The following is an 18567-nucleotide window of genomic DNA, read 5'->3' on the forward strand; positions in this document are numbered from 1 at the left end:
ACAAAAATTGCATAGGTAGCAGAAAGTTTCACTGATATAAGAAGCTTGAAAGAATGAATATAACAACATTGTGTCTAATTTCAGAATGTTAAATGATGGGTGAGATGGAACATGTTTTACCATAAGGTTCTTTACAAAACTTAACTACATTTTTTCTTAGCTAAAGAGCGTGTTATTGATGATTATATTACAATAACATGATTTCACTGAAATTTAGACAAAAATCATTCGCGTACAACCTTATTCTGTGTTTTTTTTTAATTTGAGAAAACAACATAATATGGCAGTTTGTCGATCTGGAGGTAAAATATCAAAAAGCGTGATGAGGGCAGAGAAGAGAACACAGGGACATTGGGGATGGGTATGACGCACACAGAAGCAATGGAGCTTGCATTTCAAAACTCTTTTAAGACGTGCGCTTTATTATCAATGCTTTATGTGCTCATAATCTGTTTAATGGGATTGTTTTAGGAAAAGTCGTTTAACGGTTTTTTTTACTGTTAATAACGATGGCCGTATTGAAAGGTGGACTGCCATCATTAGTACAAAATGTAATGGTTTATATTCCAGAATGCTCATATTTAGTTAACATTTCGCCTAAATTTTTTAGAAAGAGGTCGTTGAAAGTTATTTTGTTCTAGCAATATTTGATGGCGGATGGAAATCTTTCGTACAGATCTGAAAGGCTTTAATGCCAAAATGTTTCCTGTCACACTTCATCAAGTAAGAGTTTAACGTTGTTTTTTCTGAGTTCGTCGTGGTATAAACTGTCAGTTGCCGACTCACACGGCAAATAACGCCCGATAAAATGACGTTAAACTCTTATAATTGAAATTTTAATTATTTGTTATGTTATTTTGTTTGCATCATTAAAAAACAGAAATCTTAATTGAGCGTAGTAATACATGTTTGTGGTTTTTCTGTTACGTAGCTATTTATAGCATTTTGGGATGTCCAGCTTGGTCGCAATAAAGTCATCATAATACCAGTCCTTCAACCAATGGAAGCCAAATTTTTTCAATTATTTTTTGTTTGTTTTTTAGAATGTTGTTTTTCTTTAATGCTTACTTCATGTCTGCCTTAACTGGCGGTATTTATCTTATGCTGTACACGTGACTCTATTTATAGCAGTGGAAAAGTAGTTCTCCTTACAGTTCATACAGAAATGAACTCAATTCGTTTTGATCACATGGTAACATTTTGACCAATGGAAATGTTACTTTCCTGTACCAGCTACTGGCATTGCAATTATCTTCTTTTAACCAGCTTTTGAGAAAAAAATTGTTTTGAAACTCATTAATTTAAGTAAGAGTTTAACGTTGTTTTTTCTCTGAGTTCATCGTGGTATAAACTGTCAGTTGCAGATTCACACAGCAAATAACGCCCGAAGGGCGTTATGTAAGCTGTGTGAGTCGGCAACTGACGGTTTATACCACGATAAACTCAGAATAAACAACGTTAAACTCTTATAATTGAAATTTCAATTATTCGTTATGTTGTTTTATTTGCATCATTAAAAAACAGAAATCTTAATTGAGCGTAGTAATACATGTTGGGGTTTTTCTGTTACGTAGCTATATATAGCACTTGAAATTGTCTTGCTTGATCGTAGTAAGGTCATCATAATACCAGCCCTTCAACCAATGGATGCCAAATGTATTCAATTATTTATTTTTTAAATGTAAGAATGTTGTTCTCCTTTAATGCTTACTTCGTGTCTGCCTTCCCTGGCAGTGTTTATCTTATGCTGTACACGTGACTCTATTTATAGCAGTGGAAAAGTAGTTCTCCTTTCAGTTCATACAGAAATGAACGCAATTCATTTTGATCACGTGGTAACATTCTGACCAATGGAAATGTTACTTTCCTGTACCAGCTACTGGCATTGCAATTATTATTCAATGCGCCTCCAGGGATATGAACTTTGTCAGCGATAACGTTTAATTGCTTACCTATTAACCACGAACATTGGAAAAGTAAATTTGTTGTGCAGGTATGAGATTGAACGAAATATAAGGTTTTATTCTGTTCTATTTTTATCTTAAAAATCTCATTCCACTAATTGGTATTTTACGATTTATTTAACAACATGGTTTAATTGACACTTTTGCTTGTCGCATACAAAATTATTGGTTGGTGCTTAATGGCACTTGGTCTCGGCTGAATTCAAAAGCCGCACCCTTCTGGTCACCAATTCGTCATGCTGCCCGTAACAATGTAAAGAGCCCGTCAAATACATTTATGTATTTTGCACCAAGGGCAATTTCTGAAACTTATTTTTCATGACAGTAACTGTGACGCATTTGTAATTAAAGCGTTGTGCAAAGATGGTACGTGTTTCGTTTAATCGTCTGTTTTCCATACTATCCAATACATTCTTTTATCCTTTTCTCCCGTCACGTTTCTAACTTCTTTGATTTCTATGTTAATGAGAAAAGTCTCCTTGGCAACATCTACGATGTATACACTCTTCTGATACAGAAGAGTTTAAAAGACCAAACAAATTTAATACCGTTTCGAAATATTTCACACTTACAAGCGATATTGAAGATTATATTTATATATGGAAGTGAAAATAGTTGTCTGTTCCTTATACACCGTCATGAAAATTAATGAGGCTTCCAAACCACTGATGGAAGATAATCTGTTTTGTTTAGTAGTTGATCCTAAACATATATTCTGATATGCCGAACGAGTATTGTCAATAGAGCTACGGGAATGGCACGGTGTTCTTTGCTCGTCAGAGCACTTTAATTGGAATAAAGGCTTCTGTGAGGACACTTGCTAAAGTAAGGCACGATGATGTTTGCTTGTCCGGGAACTTTAAATGCAATGAAGTCTTTTCAGAGAGCACATGCTGAAATAATGGCACGAAGATGTTTGCTTGTCAGAGAACTTTAAATGCAACGAAGTCTTTTCGGAGGGCGTTTACTAAAGTAAGGGCGCTATGATGTTTGCTTGTTATAGCACTTTAAATGCAATGAAGACGTTTCTGAGGGCATTTGCTGACGACATAGGGAACCGGGATCACAAGTCCAGTGCCTTAAATAATTGCCTGCACGTTTATGATAAACGATAAGGTCGATGGGTTAATGTCCACTATATCAATGTGCCCAGTAGCCCCGCTTTCATATACTACTAATAAGAGGTGAGCATTTTTGTGTTGACTACATAGTAGATTACATAAATATGCACTCATTGAAAGTTAAAGTTTTTTGTTAGCCATTTAAATAACAGTGCATTATAACACAGACCTCAGCAGGATATGCAAATGCACACAAAGTCAAGCTTAGGTGAGCAGAGTGCTAAAAAGTGATGTCGACTACTATTGGTGACTGAGAATTTGTTACGGTTCTTGGAGTATGTCCGCCAGCTACTCCTGGTAACATAGCTCAAAAGAAAGCTCAGGGAAGAGATTACCGCAGCAACGTAACCATGTCTGTAGGGATATCATTTTAGCCGGTCATCAAAACATACATAGAAATCTCCACATGCCAAAAAAGTCTTTGGTGGAGATATTTGTATTGAGGTTAACTGGGGTCTAGATACGGTCGAGACGGTCACATGAAAAACGCCAATAAATTCTTCTTTTGGAATTCAAGAGTCCTTTTCCAAGAGACATTTACAAATTGAAACATATTATCATCCGCAGATATTATTAGGTTTGGAAGTCTCTGTTGTCGTTTCATACGGAATCGTACTCGACACCTTTTCAAAAGTTTTCGCTAAAGCAATTAGCATTCTGCCCTGATTACCACAGAAATTTTCATAATAGAGACTTCGGCTGATATATAAAATATCTGGTCGCATTTGGTGTCGTAGGAATATTTGGTGATGATAACGATGATATCGATTTGAGTGAATCTACCGAAAGAGAACTGATAGTCTTCCTGATGAAAGATCTGTACAGAAAATACGAATATAAGATCACTGATATTGCCAACCAGCCAAGAGATATTTCAAACGTCATGAACATCATCGTTTGCACTAGTTGACATCTAGTCCCGGAAAATATTTAAAATGACGTGTTGTTTGCGAACCAAGCTATGGCAAGAAAGAGATACCATGAGCAAAATAAAGTAACTTATATAAAAATTTAGAAAAAGCAATAATGTTAAATGTGTTTCATTATGATGTAGAAAAATTACTGATCGCCAGCAAAGTTGTAGAGGATGCCCTGGCTAAATTTCCAGCGGGTTGGTACATGGAAGACGTCCTGGAGATGTAATCAGGGCGCTTCCTGGCGCTTACTGATTTGTTAAAAATGTTGTCAAGATGATTTATAAAAGACTTCCAGTGAAAACCGAGAACATTTTGATTTATATGCCGAAATTGACATCGAACTATAAAGATCTAAACAGCTACCTGATTAGGAATACAACAAACTGAGCCACGTGAAATGTCTGTACGATTATATCAAAACTAAATTTGATGGCAGTATTAGTGTAGCAAGATACATAATGTTTGCAGATGAAATTAGTGATGTTTATAAGAAAGCGACATGTACTTTCTTTCCACCTGAATTTAAGTTTCATGAACTTTAACGCGATATAGCATACAACTACGCTTATAGACTCGTAACAGATCTTCTTGATCTTACAAGGAAATTAGTAAAACGAAACAAAGAATGTTTTAATTGTTGTACTAAAATAGCAATTGAACTGTAGTAATCTCTCAATTTTCTAGAAAATGAATACAGTCGACCTGGTTGCACTATTTAAGAAGACAAAACTTTGATAACATAGGTTTATATTTTAGATAATGTTAGATTTGAGCATGAATGTCATGTCGTGGTAATCATTAGCATCTTCCTTTTATGAATTCTGATATGTGTTGCATACATTCTTTTCATATTGGGAAACCAGCGTTGGACTAAATTCCGCTATGACAGTATATATCACTCACAGTTACTTGACAAGGTCGTCAGTTCAGTAAGTGGTCCCGCGTAAACAGTCGTTATACATGTCATTTTAGTTCCAGTATTTTAAAACAGACCTTTGTTGCTATCCAAATGCCAGTTTCTTAAAGTAGACTCGTGATGCGATTCTAACACCAGTTTCTTAAAGCAGGCCCTTTGTTGCTATTTCAACGCCACCTTCTTAAAATAAGCACGTTATGCTGTTCCAACATCATCTATTTAAAACAGGCATATGTTGCTATTCCAATGCAAGCTTCTTAAATCAGGCCCGTGTTGCTATCCCACCGCCAGAAAATATCAATATTTAATGAGGGCATTTTTGTGCAATCTGTTATATAGTCAAAACAAACATGCTGCCCTCTACATCGTAGTATATAAATGTGGATCTAATGGGCACAATGGTACGGTCCACCATAACCGATCGAGCTTTCGTTTAGCATACATTTGCAGAGAATAACTGGAGGACCTGGACCTGTGATTGCGGGTCTCGATGTCGTGAAATAAGCCTCGGAGAAGGTCCACAATGTCTGCATGGGTTTTACAATGACTCAGGTTTTTGTATCCTATACTTTATCAGCGATTTCTGAAATAATATAATAAAACAATTTCTCATAGCTAATGGAGAGAAATCAAAAAAATTCATGGTAACATGCTATTAGGGGCATAAGTTTGGCTATAAAACCAAACTGGCACGCTTGCAAAAAATTGTTGTTTTTGATTAGAGGCCAAAAAGATACAAAGTAACAAAAGCCGCCTTCTAAATGAACACGTGGAGCCATCAGAAGCTTCTGTTGTTTAGAAATGATGATGTAATGGGTTCCGTCTCCAAGAATTGCAGTTAAATTTGTTAATATCTTTAAAGATTACCTTATAAAACAGGGCCATATGAGTGGTGAAACAGTTGATCTCCATCTTTCCTGTTATTGCATTCCTGCGAATTCTCAGATCTTTTGCCAGAGATTCGTCGATTCTTTCCAAACGATCACATAAATTCTGGGGAGAAAACCAGCATCTTTTAATAAAAGTTGTTATATTATTACACCGCGGTTTTCGAACAAAACGCGGAGATTATGTAGTCCTGTGCGCCCGTCGGTTTGCATACCTCTTCCGTTATAGATTGAATTTAATAATAATAATAATAATAATAACTATGTATATGTCATAGATTGCATATAAGAAAATCTGTGAAACTATACTCACTCTTGGATCTCTGAGCGATTGAATCTAACTGTAATAGCCCGCAGCATGAACCCTTACCCTTCCTTCGTTGACTTTATGGTATATAATAGGTCCGATAAGCCCTGCTACATGTCTGAAGTGCCAACGAATGCAAGCCGAAGTCGCGGTAGCTTAGTAATTATCGTGCCAGACTCGCGAACAAAAGGGTGCAGATTGGAGTCCTACCATTGAATCAGCCTTAGTATGCAACAATGGTGCATCCTTGGGTACGTCTCCGCAAAATACCAAACCAGAAGTATACAAATATTGAAACAAACTGGCGATGGATGACAATTTATTGGGAATGCAGGAATAAAAAGAGATTATCTTCCAAAGAGATTCACGACAATGTCTTGGGAATGCGGGATCAAACGAGAATATCTTCCAAGGACAGTCACGGCAGTGTATTGGGAATACCTAACCCAAAAGAGAATATCTTCCAAAGGTATTCGCAGTCTCAACTGTTATTCGCAATTGCACCGTTATCCTTAACGAGAGCGCTGAGTTAGCACTGACATTATTAACGACAGTGTTGAGGCAACAAAAGCAGGTCACCAACCAAGGAAGAAATCAAAAGCAAAACCATACAGAATTACATACAAGAGCTCTAGCATCTAGCAATCCCCAGTAGTATATTATTTATCTGGCAGAAAGTAAATTCATATTCACAATGAAATGTTGGCCCCTTTTCTAAGTATTGTTGTTTTTTGCGTATGATATTTTCTTAAAATTTTAACTTTAGATCATGTTATATTTTAAATGTCACCTTTTAATCTACAGCATGAGGCAGTATGTTGCTTTTACAAGTTGTGACAGGGCATACAAACATGCAACAATAGAAAAAGAACATTCGTTTATATGAAATCAAAATAAAGGTTCTATAATGAGAAGGTGTGTTTAATTTGGATTGTTAACGTAGCTTTAGCACTTTTGCAGTCCTAATGCTACCATGTCTGAAGTGTGGCAATTTAAAGTGATGTCTAGCACGCATACATCATGCCCAAAACATGTAGTATCATGTCCCACCCGAGGCGGAAGCTCTAACCACTAGGCCACTGGAGCGGTCCTGTAATCAGTTGATATAACTGAGAAGTTAATATTGTTTTTATGATATTTTTTAATTTAAAAAATCATAGCTCTTGACATCTGCTTCAGAAACTAGTATCACTTTCCATTATCTAGATGTCAGAGTTCAAAGGGTGGAAGTCACATGCATAGATTAACCGAGGAGTGACATCTACTTGTGTGTACAACTTTCATGGAGCAATAACTATATTGATTAACCACTACGGCTGATACCTGAAATAAAAGAATGCAGCATGCAGTTCATCATCTAATCCCTGTACTCATTTACAAGGACACAAGCCAGCATCGTATACTGGTCTAAAAATGAGTTGCAAGAAATGGACAGAAAGACTCAGGATGCAAACGTCTATCTATAATGCAATGCATTCATATGTTGATCACAGAGTGTACCTTCCCACGAAACTTCACGAGGAAGGCTTGACAAGTGGGAAAGAATGTTGAGGCAGAAATAATAAGCCTAGAAAAAACACAGAGAAACTGGATTTCAGCTCTTAACCTTGGTGCAGGAAGGAGATCTTCTAAAACACAATGAATTAAGTAATAAGCGCCAACAAAAAAGGTGTAAATAAAGAACATGATAATAATTGGAAAAGCAATGCATAGACAGTTACAGAAGAAACTGAACAGAAAGCTGGCGTGGACACCTAGTGATTACTTAATGTGGGAGATTGAAAGAGAGAAGCCAAAACCATGTTGATGATAACGCAAAACCAGTTGTTATTGTTATAAAGTGAATGGGGGTGTATAACATTAAAATGTCTTACCAGAATGTATAAGAGCAAATATAACATAGTGATTCACATAACCTGTTAAGGAGGCAAACTATCCCAGTCATAATAACAAACTTAGCTTGACGAACAGGCCTTTCCGGTACACTAGCAACTGTCTCGGAAATGTAGGATGTAGTGCACAGACGAGTGGTACAATCCAACTGCAGAAAAAGGGGCTGAAAACAATAATCCTGTTGAACGTTCAGACTGGTCACGATATGCATTCATAGTATTGGTGGACAAGAAGAGCAAATTAACTGATATCATACTACTGTTATAGAACTCCCACGTCTAATGCAATAAAATAATAAATAAATAAAAATGTTTACACTGTTCCGGCCAGAGAACTTAGAAATGTCTGGAAAAATACACCGAGATTGTGGCACATTTACCAGGAGTAATTTGAATAACAGCCCGTATACTTTGAGACAGCTTAAGAAACTGAAAATATCACTGCATCCAAAAAGAAGCGGCACCCTTTAGTTAAACGCAAAGTTCTTAATAACAAAAGTCACAGGAAGAGACCCAGCCACAAAATAGAAGAAATCAGCATACAATACTGTCGTTGAGGCTGTGCAATAATAATAATAATAATAAAATAATAATAATAATAATGTTGTAGCCAATAATCGGTAGATTTTGCGCAGTGATACCTTAAATGCTAATTGGGCACTATCCGTCCTCATGTCGAAGTTTTCGTCCCATAATGGCGTTCCTCTACAATACTCAGCAGACTTTGCGTTGCATGAGCTTATGTCCACCGGCCTCATCCCCCACACGAGATACACCTTAGATTCCTCGTCATCGCTGTTCCTTAAGAAGGCAAAGTAGTGTTTCTCTGTTGCTATGGCGTAGTTATGATTCTCTCTGAATATTCCAAGCTGGAACAAACAATAATGATAAAAAAATACCTCGTAAAATCTGCTTCTCTGTGGAAATATCAAATGTTGTCATTGCATCACCAATGCCATATTATTATCACTATGGTTATCAAGCAAAAAATAAAAAGGGAGGAACATTAGATATATAGGACATCTGTATACAACTTAAGACATAAACAAAATTGTGATGATAGTAAAGATCAAGCAGGAAACAATTGATATAGTTTAAACAAATAAGATAATGCTCACAAATGGACCTGGAAAACTGAGGTCCATTTTGGACTATAAAATCCACACGAGGGTTCTTCTGAATTTGGAATAAATATTTTTCTTTCTGGAAGTATGACGAGCGTGAAAATTGAAGCTATATATCGCATATCAATTTGCTTGTCAGTAGCTACAATTTTTGTTGCACCATTTGGAAATTAATAAAAGCAAGAATATTTGCGATAATATTAATGTTTTACCATAAAGAGTAAAATATGACTTACCTGATATGTATCTGGCTCCAGTGTGGTGGCACTTTTGACAAAAAAAATTGATAGTCCAAGAATCATCAGAATAATTCCAATCTTCACTAATCTTTTGGTGATTATGTGATAAAACGTATTCTTCAAGAAAAGTACAACTTTATTTCTATCCTCAAAATTCTTTCTATTTTTTGTACTAATTTCTGACTGTGCATGTGCCTGAGTTATATCACAGTTAATACCGGGGTCTAAATCTTCCCCACCATTCTTTCCTCTCGTGATTGCCTTTCCAGAGTTTTGACATCTTTGAGTGTTAACTATGTTCCTATTGGCGTTAGAGTCTTCTGTAGTAGATGGTCTTGACATATTTGTATTGGCAGTCAAACTAGAACATGAATCTAGAGTGTCTTCTTTTGCATTTGCATTTTGAGCTTTCTGAACACTTAAATTTTCATCAGAATCGCCAAGTTTGTCATTAAATCTAGAATCGATCCCCATTTTGCCAGAAAAACATTTATAGTCATCCAGATTGAGCTTATTTCTAGTACTTGTGTCTTTTCGATCTGTTTTTGAATATACAGTATCAACATTGTCTTCTGCATTTTCTCCATTGACTGAGTGATACTCGTTTTTATTAATGTCATCTTTGTGAACAAAATTCGATTCCATTGCTGTGTAAAAAGAACTCATTCTTGAACCATTTTTCTTTTCTACATCCTCGTTATGGGTATTTTCGCAGCTAATACCTATATTAATATCGTCTGATACCTGTTGATGATTAATACCAGTTTGCTCAAGAAAGCCACTATTAGTATCGCCAGATGGTAGTAAAAGGTGTGTACTATTTGTCGGAGGTACATATATCTTGTTTATATTAGCTAACATAGGTTTATTTTTTTTATTTTCATTTTCATTTGCTTTGTGGTCATTCTCAACTGCTGTACCCTTTGTCCACATATTTACCAAAACAGAATGCCATTTATACCAAACACCTTTCATTTTTGTATGATGCAGCATTATAACAGTTGGGAAATACGTAATGACAGAGATGTAATTAATAGCAACAAGAACACCTGCGAATATTCCACATGTTGAAACTGGCATCAGTGGAGAAAAGCCATTTACCAAGAAGGCAGACATAGTCGTAACAGATGTAACAAAGGTCGTTTTGGCCGCTCGGCGGTAGCAATCTGACAGACGATGAGCATCTGACGGATATTCACTATGTCCAGTCAGGCGCCACGTATCGTAGAACACAAATAAATCATCTGCTCCAATACCCAGTATAAGAAATATGATAATGACATGAAAAAACCCAAAGTATCTGTACTGAAAGACGTAGCGGTATACGAGATTAGTCATCAGAAAGCTTGAAAGTATACTGGCTATTCCCAAAACTGTGAGGGTTAGGGAAGCCATCTGGATACACATGAAGAGGCAGATGAACACAAAACTACCAATGGATAACATCATATCCTGTATTGCCTGCTGTTTCAGGTCAAGCTCAAACATCATCTTGCTGATGTAGTACACAAAGGCCGAACCTTGCATCAGATTATTTCTGACCCACTCTACTCGTGGTTTGAACTGCTCCATCAGAAATTGCTCCAGATCTGTCAAAGTACCCTGGTGTGGACCATATGCATACAGAGGCCAACCCATGAGAAAAAAGCTGCGTGTAATACTCGTGGTTGAATAGTTTCTAGTCACTTGAAAGTCTTTTCCGACAAAAAGATTTAAGTGAATTTTTGTTTCATTGTAAATGGATGCAAAGTATATGACATTATGTATGTCTGAAAAGTTTGGAGAGTTGAAGACTGGATTTATTTTTCGGAATGTTCCATCAAATAGACGAAGCAAGGATTGTGGTTTTGTGCAAGATGCATCATTTTCCAGCCTACAGAACAAATTTTGGTAGTCGGGTAGTTCGTACAAGCTTTTCTCCGCAGCCTCTATTAACTTAAAATGCTTATAGGTCAATATGTTTGTCCCGGGGGCCTCGTATATAACTTCTACAACGTCTTTTACTTGACCACGCCTCCAAGTTGGAACCTGACTATCGTAAACAGGACGGAAAACAAAGTTTGGATAACTAAACCTTGCCCTCCATGCCAAGTCGCGAAGTCGTGCATCATTCATCAGGATAAGAGGGAGATCATCAAAAACTAGTGGAAATACGTCATTTCCGGTTGCAAGCAGCGCTATAGTTACCAACAAGGCTATCACCTGGACTGATAAAGTAATAACTGCAAATAGAAAGAGGCTTTGTAAAGATGTGTGTGTGTGTGTGTGTGTGTGTCTGTGTGTGTGTGTGTGTGTGGATCGTTCCAAATGTAATTTTAGCCGAACAATATCTAATAAATTGTGTACTAAAGTTTTCGTTTCTTTAAACATGCACAAATAGTGTCGAACTGTATATTTAGTTTTCAAGTAATCTTTAATATGTCGATTCAATGAATATATTAGTAATGACATTAAGAACACATAATGACTGTGATCTCTCTCTCACACACACACACAAGCACACACACACACACAAGCACACACACACACACACGCGCGCGACTTATCAAAATTGCCGTAGATTAAGCTTTTCTCCATTTACCGCCTCTGTGCCCTTTTCACAACACAAATAATGGCTTTCTGGTTGGAGTGGATAAACACTTTTGGCGTTTCAGTCAATGAAGGAATATTCCAAAGTGGTTTATAACTGAGGTAAGGTAAACAGTGTCGATTGATGTAGAGCGATACACACGTAAGTGGCCGCTTTAACAGTACACTTTCACAACTCATTCTTGGAGTGTATTACTCAAATTAAAATCTCAAGACGACTTTTATCTTGCGGAAAGCTTTGTTTTGGATAAATTATGACCTGCATTAAGGTATATGGCCATGTTCCCGTTTGTTTGTACATATTATAAGCTTTTATTGCTATAACGCTTAACATTAAAATAGTTTATACACGTTTAAATGTCGTAAACTCGGTGTCATATAACTTTTATAGTGGCGCTCTATAGTTTCGTACTTCGCATATGGATAAGGAAAACAAAAATTCAGGTTTTCCTCACTGCCTGTCCTGGCTTTTAATTCCCTTTATTTTGTGTGTGAGTGATGGGTTAAATTGGATTATAGAGTCTACCAATTGGCCTTGCTTCATATCTGTACCTATAAAAAAATGTATGCCTTAACATTTTCACCTCCTTGACTTCAAAGGTAAACTATAGCTTTTTTTACTTGTCGTGGATTTGTAATAAATTTATCATACTTTCAGAAGCTGTTTGTCATTTAAATACCACAAACTAGGTGTTATATGACTTTTAAATACCATCCTCTGGGTGTTATATGACTTTTAAATACCACAAAATGGGGTTATATGTCTTTTGAATACCGTCCTCTGGGTGTTATATAACTTTTAATACCACAAAATGGGTGTTATATGTCTTTTAAATAATGTGCTCTGGATGTTATATGACTATTAAATACCACAAACTGTGTGTTATATGACATTTAAATAACATAAACTAGGTGTTATATGACTTTCACATATCACAAACTGGGTGCTACATGACTTTTAAATACCGAAAACTGGGTTTATGTGACTTCAGTATGGTAAACTGGGTGTTATTTGACTTCTACATATCGTAAACTGGGTGTTATGTGACTTTTAAATATCGTAAACTGGGTATTATTTACTTGAAATTTGTTTGTTATGCAAATGTTATACACATAATAGATGAGAGAGAAAATGTTCACAATTGCGTGAGTCATATTTACATACTCTTTTCTGTGTTCTCATTCATGGAATGAAATATAACCTTTATTTCTTCCCTTAATGGTCGGCAAAGATGAAATCCATAAACCTATTAGTTATTCTTTATGAAATTTCCATATTTAAATTTGCTGTGCCTTTAACATGATATATGAAATTATGTCACTTCTGTACTTTGTATATGTTTGCAGCCTGAACATTTATTATCATTTGTACATAAAAAATATTTATTTTTTGCTCGCTCTGATTTTATTTACTTCTGTCGTATTCATTAGTTGTGCAATATTAAAAGTGATCAGAAGTTTTAAAGATTGGTATGTTGAAGCATAAACTCTCTCTCTCTCTCTCTCTCTCTCTCTCTCTCTCGTTATCATAATGACCATTTGAAACTCAAGTCTGACTCTGTCATGGTGACTGACTCTGTCTCAATGCCATTCAACATTTCTTCTTAAAGGTGGATAACCACTTTAGGGCTTTGCGACAGTGAATGTACATGATAATGCTGCTTACGACGTGGAAATGTATACAATGTCCACTTGTATTTAGCAATATACGTGTAAGTGACCGCTTGAATAGCACACTGTAATATTTCAGTTTTGGAATGTGTTTCAGGCTAATCTCAAGATGATTCATGTGTCTGAATTAAAACTATCTTCCGGACAAATTATGACCGGCATTTTTGTTTATGGTCACTTTTCCATTGTGTTTGGACACAAAACATTCGATAGCATTATACAAAACGTCTAAATAACTTTTATATGACTGGATAGGACACAGCGTTTAAATAACTTTTATATGACTTTATGTGACACAACGCATTCATATCTTTTATACGACTTGATATAAGTGTTACGACTCTATGGTCTTAAATTACGTAACAGAAAAGAGCGAAAACCATCAAAATTTGTAAAATTCAACAAATAATGTATTTCCCTTGATTAAAACGTTAAAATTTAAAAAGAACTTATAGTATTGTGAATTAAATCCCAAATAGTCTTAAACGTATGAAGTTCCAATTGAATTCCAGTAGTATTCCAAAGAAATTCCGATACAGAATGTGTTCATGCGCCTGTAGTCTCGAACGTGCTAATCTGCAAGTAGCCTGGAATGTGGTTATGTGTTAAGTCTTTTGATGTATCACAATAAAATAATCTCAGATGTCTTTGTCTGAATTCTCTATAATTCCAAATTTTAAAACTTGAGTCCAAGCATATTATTGAACACGGTAATTCCAGTGAATAATGAGTTGAGTAAATAAATCCAACCAAATTAAAACTGATTCTGCTTCAGATGTTAAGGCAAGAATGAATAAGCACAATGCAAATAAGATTATATAACCCTCTACTTGACGTCAGTAGCAATTACCATTTTCTGGAAATACTCTGTCAACTTAATGGGAAAGATTCTAAGGTCAGAAGCATGACTGTTTTCTATTAATGATGATCGTAATATTTAATCCCGATCTTAAAGAAATATTAACCATGTATTATGTTGTTTACAAAATGCAAAATGAATGTCACTGGTAACAAAAATATAGATTGAATATACATAACATTTGGAAACAACATCTAAATAGCATGGACATGACTTGATTGTGTTTCATTTACAGGTGATTAGTTTGGAAAGTTGACGCAAATGTGGCGAAAATGTGTACGATTGGAAGTGTACACGAAGAAGGCAGGGATATTGAACTATTCGACACTCTAATAGCGAAAATAAAAAATATAACAAAGATTTGCTTTCCGCAACCCTACAACCACCCCGTACGACTGTTGGAAAACATCAAATTCATAAAGTTTTTCGTTCATCTTCAAAAACTTACATATTTAAAAATTGTTTTTTCTTTAAAATTTCTGCATGAAGCGGATTTAGTGCATTACTAAGGAATATACAGTTAGATGCTGGCTAACAATGATTTAGTCTGCCTCCATTCTGTATTCATGGCACTCACTTAATTTGTACATATTTATTGTTAACTATGCTTTAGTCTGCCTCCATTCTGTATTCATGGCACTCACTTAATTTGTACATATTTATTGTTAACTATGCTTTAGTCTGCCTCCAGTCTGTATTCATGGCAGTCACTTAATTTGTACATATTCATTTATATATTTCCAATGAGTAGCATAACTGTTTCATCAGTTGTCCATATGATATTATTTTTTTTAAATGTGAAATGCTGGTGGTTGGCAGTAATAAGTACGCGTAAGCAAGAGGTAAATTGGAGTGACGTGATTTGAAACATTTATGTTTGGTCTATACCTGAATTATATTTTGTCTTTCCCTTTCCACTTCAAAATAAACTTTTCTTCGTACAGGTATGGTCGTATCAAATTACTATTGTTGAGTTTATAATTTTTAACTTCAAATTCTACGGACCAGCAACATTCATTTTTGCCAAAAGGACATGTTCTAGAACCTAATAAAGAACTGGTATAATGAACATTAACCTGCTAATCCACCTATCAGTTGTACATAAATCAACGAGTGTTTATCTGTATCAATATTTGTATAGGTGATTTGTTTGAATAGCTCTGGGATGAACTGTTGTATTTAGATGTGTTTGTCTTCTGTCCCAAAGTAAAGTTCACACAAATGGATTTGTGTGTACTTATATATATTTAGCAATCACTAATAGCTACCATTTGTAATACTTATTGAAAATAAGGTTCGCCCGAGCTAAAAAGTTTAATTTGTTAGAAAAACGTTAATGAAATAATTAAACCAATTTATGATACAAATTAATACATATACAGTCTATTTTAAGTTTTATACAATATGTATTTTACTTAATATTAACAGAAAGTAATTCCACTTGAGACCTATTTTTCAATATCTTTATTTTAAATTCTAAAAAGTCATAGACTGACACACAAATGGCGTGACTCGCCTTAAAGAGAAGGAGAAATAATCCCGTTATTTGATATTCTCAAATTCTGCAAAAAAATCAACCAAGTTACCTCCGCGACGCCTATGTCGCAAGAAAGCAAATGCTACGCAGGTTGTTTTTTTTTCTGTAAGTCTTTAACATTGGAGAACAAAGGGTAAAAACTGATGATGTCAATACAAGGCGTATTTAATGTCTATATGTTAATGTTAACGATACGTATAGACAAATTTCAGATGTGATCTACAACAGTATCGGATGGTCAGTATGTATTTCATTCTTGATTAAGGGGTGGCAATCGAAATAATTGAAAGAAAATATCTTGAAACGTACATCAATAATAAAGAGTAGAAAACTGGCTTTATGCCCCTATCAGCAACTTCTGTAATTATTTTTTTTTCGTATGACCTGCTGAAAATGGTAGTTATAGTTTGATTTGGTGTACGAGTAACTGCCAGCTTGTTATCCATGCCGACACATTAAAACCAATAAGACATGAATAACTGCCAGCTTGTTATCCATGCCGACACATTAAAACCAATAAGACATGAATAACTGCCAGCTTGTTATCCATGCCAACACATTAAGACCAATAAGACATGAATAACTGCCAGCTTGTTATCCATGCCAACACATTAAAACCAATAAGACTTCAGACCTTCTGCTAGTGACTTTACTTAATATGGTCCATTGCACGTATGATGAATACATTTTGTGCGTGTATGATTTTTCCTACAGCATGTTTTGTCCCACCGGATATGTCTGCCAATATGTTACTGCATTCTAATTATATCCCTTGTTGTAAAATATTGTCCTAATTGTCTCTGTGATTACAAGTAACCTATCTCGACATATTCCAAACGGAAAATAATTTTCACTCGTAAAATCGTTCTTAACCATTTTTGCGTGTTCTTTATATTATTACTGGATTGTAACAAGTTAAACCAAAGGAAAAACTTTCTCCCACATTTAAATAACACAGACACACACACACACACACACACACACACACACACGGAGAAAAGTTCCAGATTTTATTCCGGCACATATCAATGTAAAAGTTTTGTTTTCCAAACTATTCAAAATTGTACAGGCAAAGAGTTATATAAGTCTTTAAAGAGTCAGTAACTTCTAACTAGGCTTAAAAATAAGGCAGATTTATTTATTTACGTCACGCATAGATATGTACGAGTGCATATGACCAGGCCGATTTATTTATTTACATCACGCATTGATATGCAGTACTGCATATGACCAGACCGATTTAATAATTTATTTACGTCATGCATTGATATGTACGAGTGCACATGAACAGACCTATTTATTTATTTGTTTACGTTATGCCTTGATATGTATTATTATATGCTTATTTTTTCCCCGTTAACTTTACATTGTCAGAATCGTTCAATATTCCCCGATACTGAACGCGCGCGACAATACACATATAGCATTCACGTGAATAAAGGAACTACCTTCTATTGTAAACAAACAATGACGCAGACACCAGCACTTTTGATTTGTAAACAAATCATATACACTCGTGTATGAGGCTCTTTACGTTGTGGTTATTTAAATTTGTTTCTGAATGAACTAAAACATGTTTCGTGGACTGCAAAATAAAAACCAGCTGTTTTGGCACATTCAGCGTTGATACAATGTTACGGATTTAGGCTAGCTACATTATATAAAAGACGGAAGATTATGTCCTTACAAATAACAAAATAACATACAAGTGACAAGGCATATACTGTCTTCTTTATATGGTGATAAGAATGGCAAAATAAAATATACTTACAGTTTTACATCCTGAATTTCCTCAAAATGTTTTTTCTTAATTCTGCAAATCCGAATTACATGAGCCATGTCATAGGTTTTCAATCTGGATTACACATTTCGAAATTGTGCTGTAATTTCGATGATAAGTGCAATTGCATCCTCCTTACTGTACTCAAAATTAAATAAACATTAAATTCCATAGCGTCTTTTTGATAATTGCAATTGAAAGACTTCATATTTTTCCCACGTTATGATTTCAAACTTTCAATGACAGAAACAGAAACACATTTGCAGACGTAAACACGCTCCTCCCGCGCCACTTCATGTATTTCATGTATAATTTGCACAGATGAATCCAGTCCAAAATCACAACCTTTCGTCGAATCGAAACAAAATACCAAAATATATTCATTCCAGATCAAATGGAAAAGTGGTTGCAATGCGCATTCATTCACAGTATGACTGCAAATTTAAATTTAAACTAGACACGCCATTTTCTTTCGAAAATTATGTCGACCGCGCGACTAAGTTCAAATTTATCTGGGCGGAGTTATGTGTGCATTAATAATGATGTCATTGTGTAATGTCAAATCTGCGCTTGTGTATTTAGTTTGGAATAAGGCATTTATTCATTTACGTTGTTTCTTGTAGTGTATTTTGTTTATATAATTAAATATTAGGTAGAATTTTAAAAAATTAGCGTATAATAAAAAGGTTACTTCATTTGTATGGGAAAATATGAACTCGTGTTGTCGTAAGGATATACTGCACTCACAAGTTCGTGCAGTATTC

The 18567-nt window shown here is 35.2% G+C and overlaps 1 protein-coding gene across 1 annotated transcript in view; it reads right to left on the minus strand.

Annotated features, from left to right (window-relative positions):
• LOC149808492 (uncharacterized) overlaps positions 1-18567 on the minus strand; it is a 41164-nt gene that overhangs the window by 21515 nt on the left and 1082 nt on the right. Inside the window, exons 2-4 of the mRNA XM_089969745.1 lie at positions 9365-11574; positions 8646-8873; positions 5786-5911 (exon numbers count right to left, since the gene is read on the minus strand). Of these exons, the coding sequence (XP_089825871.1) occupies positions 5786-5911; positions 8646-8873; positions 9365-11574 (2564 nt within the window). The remainder of the gene's footprint in view (positions 1-5785; positions 5912-8645; positions 8874-9364; positions 11575-18567) is intronic.

Source organism: Sinohyriopsis cumingii, chromosome 1 (assembly GCF_028554795.1).
Source record: "Sinohyriopsis cumingii isolate HCF-2022 chromosome 1, ASM2855479v2, whole genome shotgun sequence".
In the NCBI taxonomy this organism is placed as follows: domain Eukaryota; kingdom Metazoa; phylum Mollusca; class Bivalvia; order Unionida; family Unionidae; genus Sinohyriopsis; species Sinohyriopsis cumingii.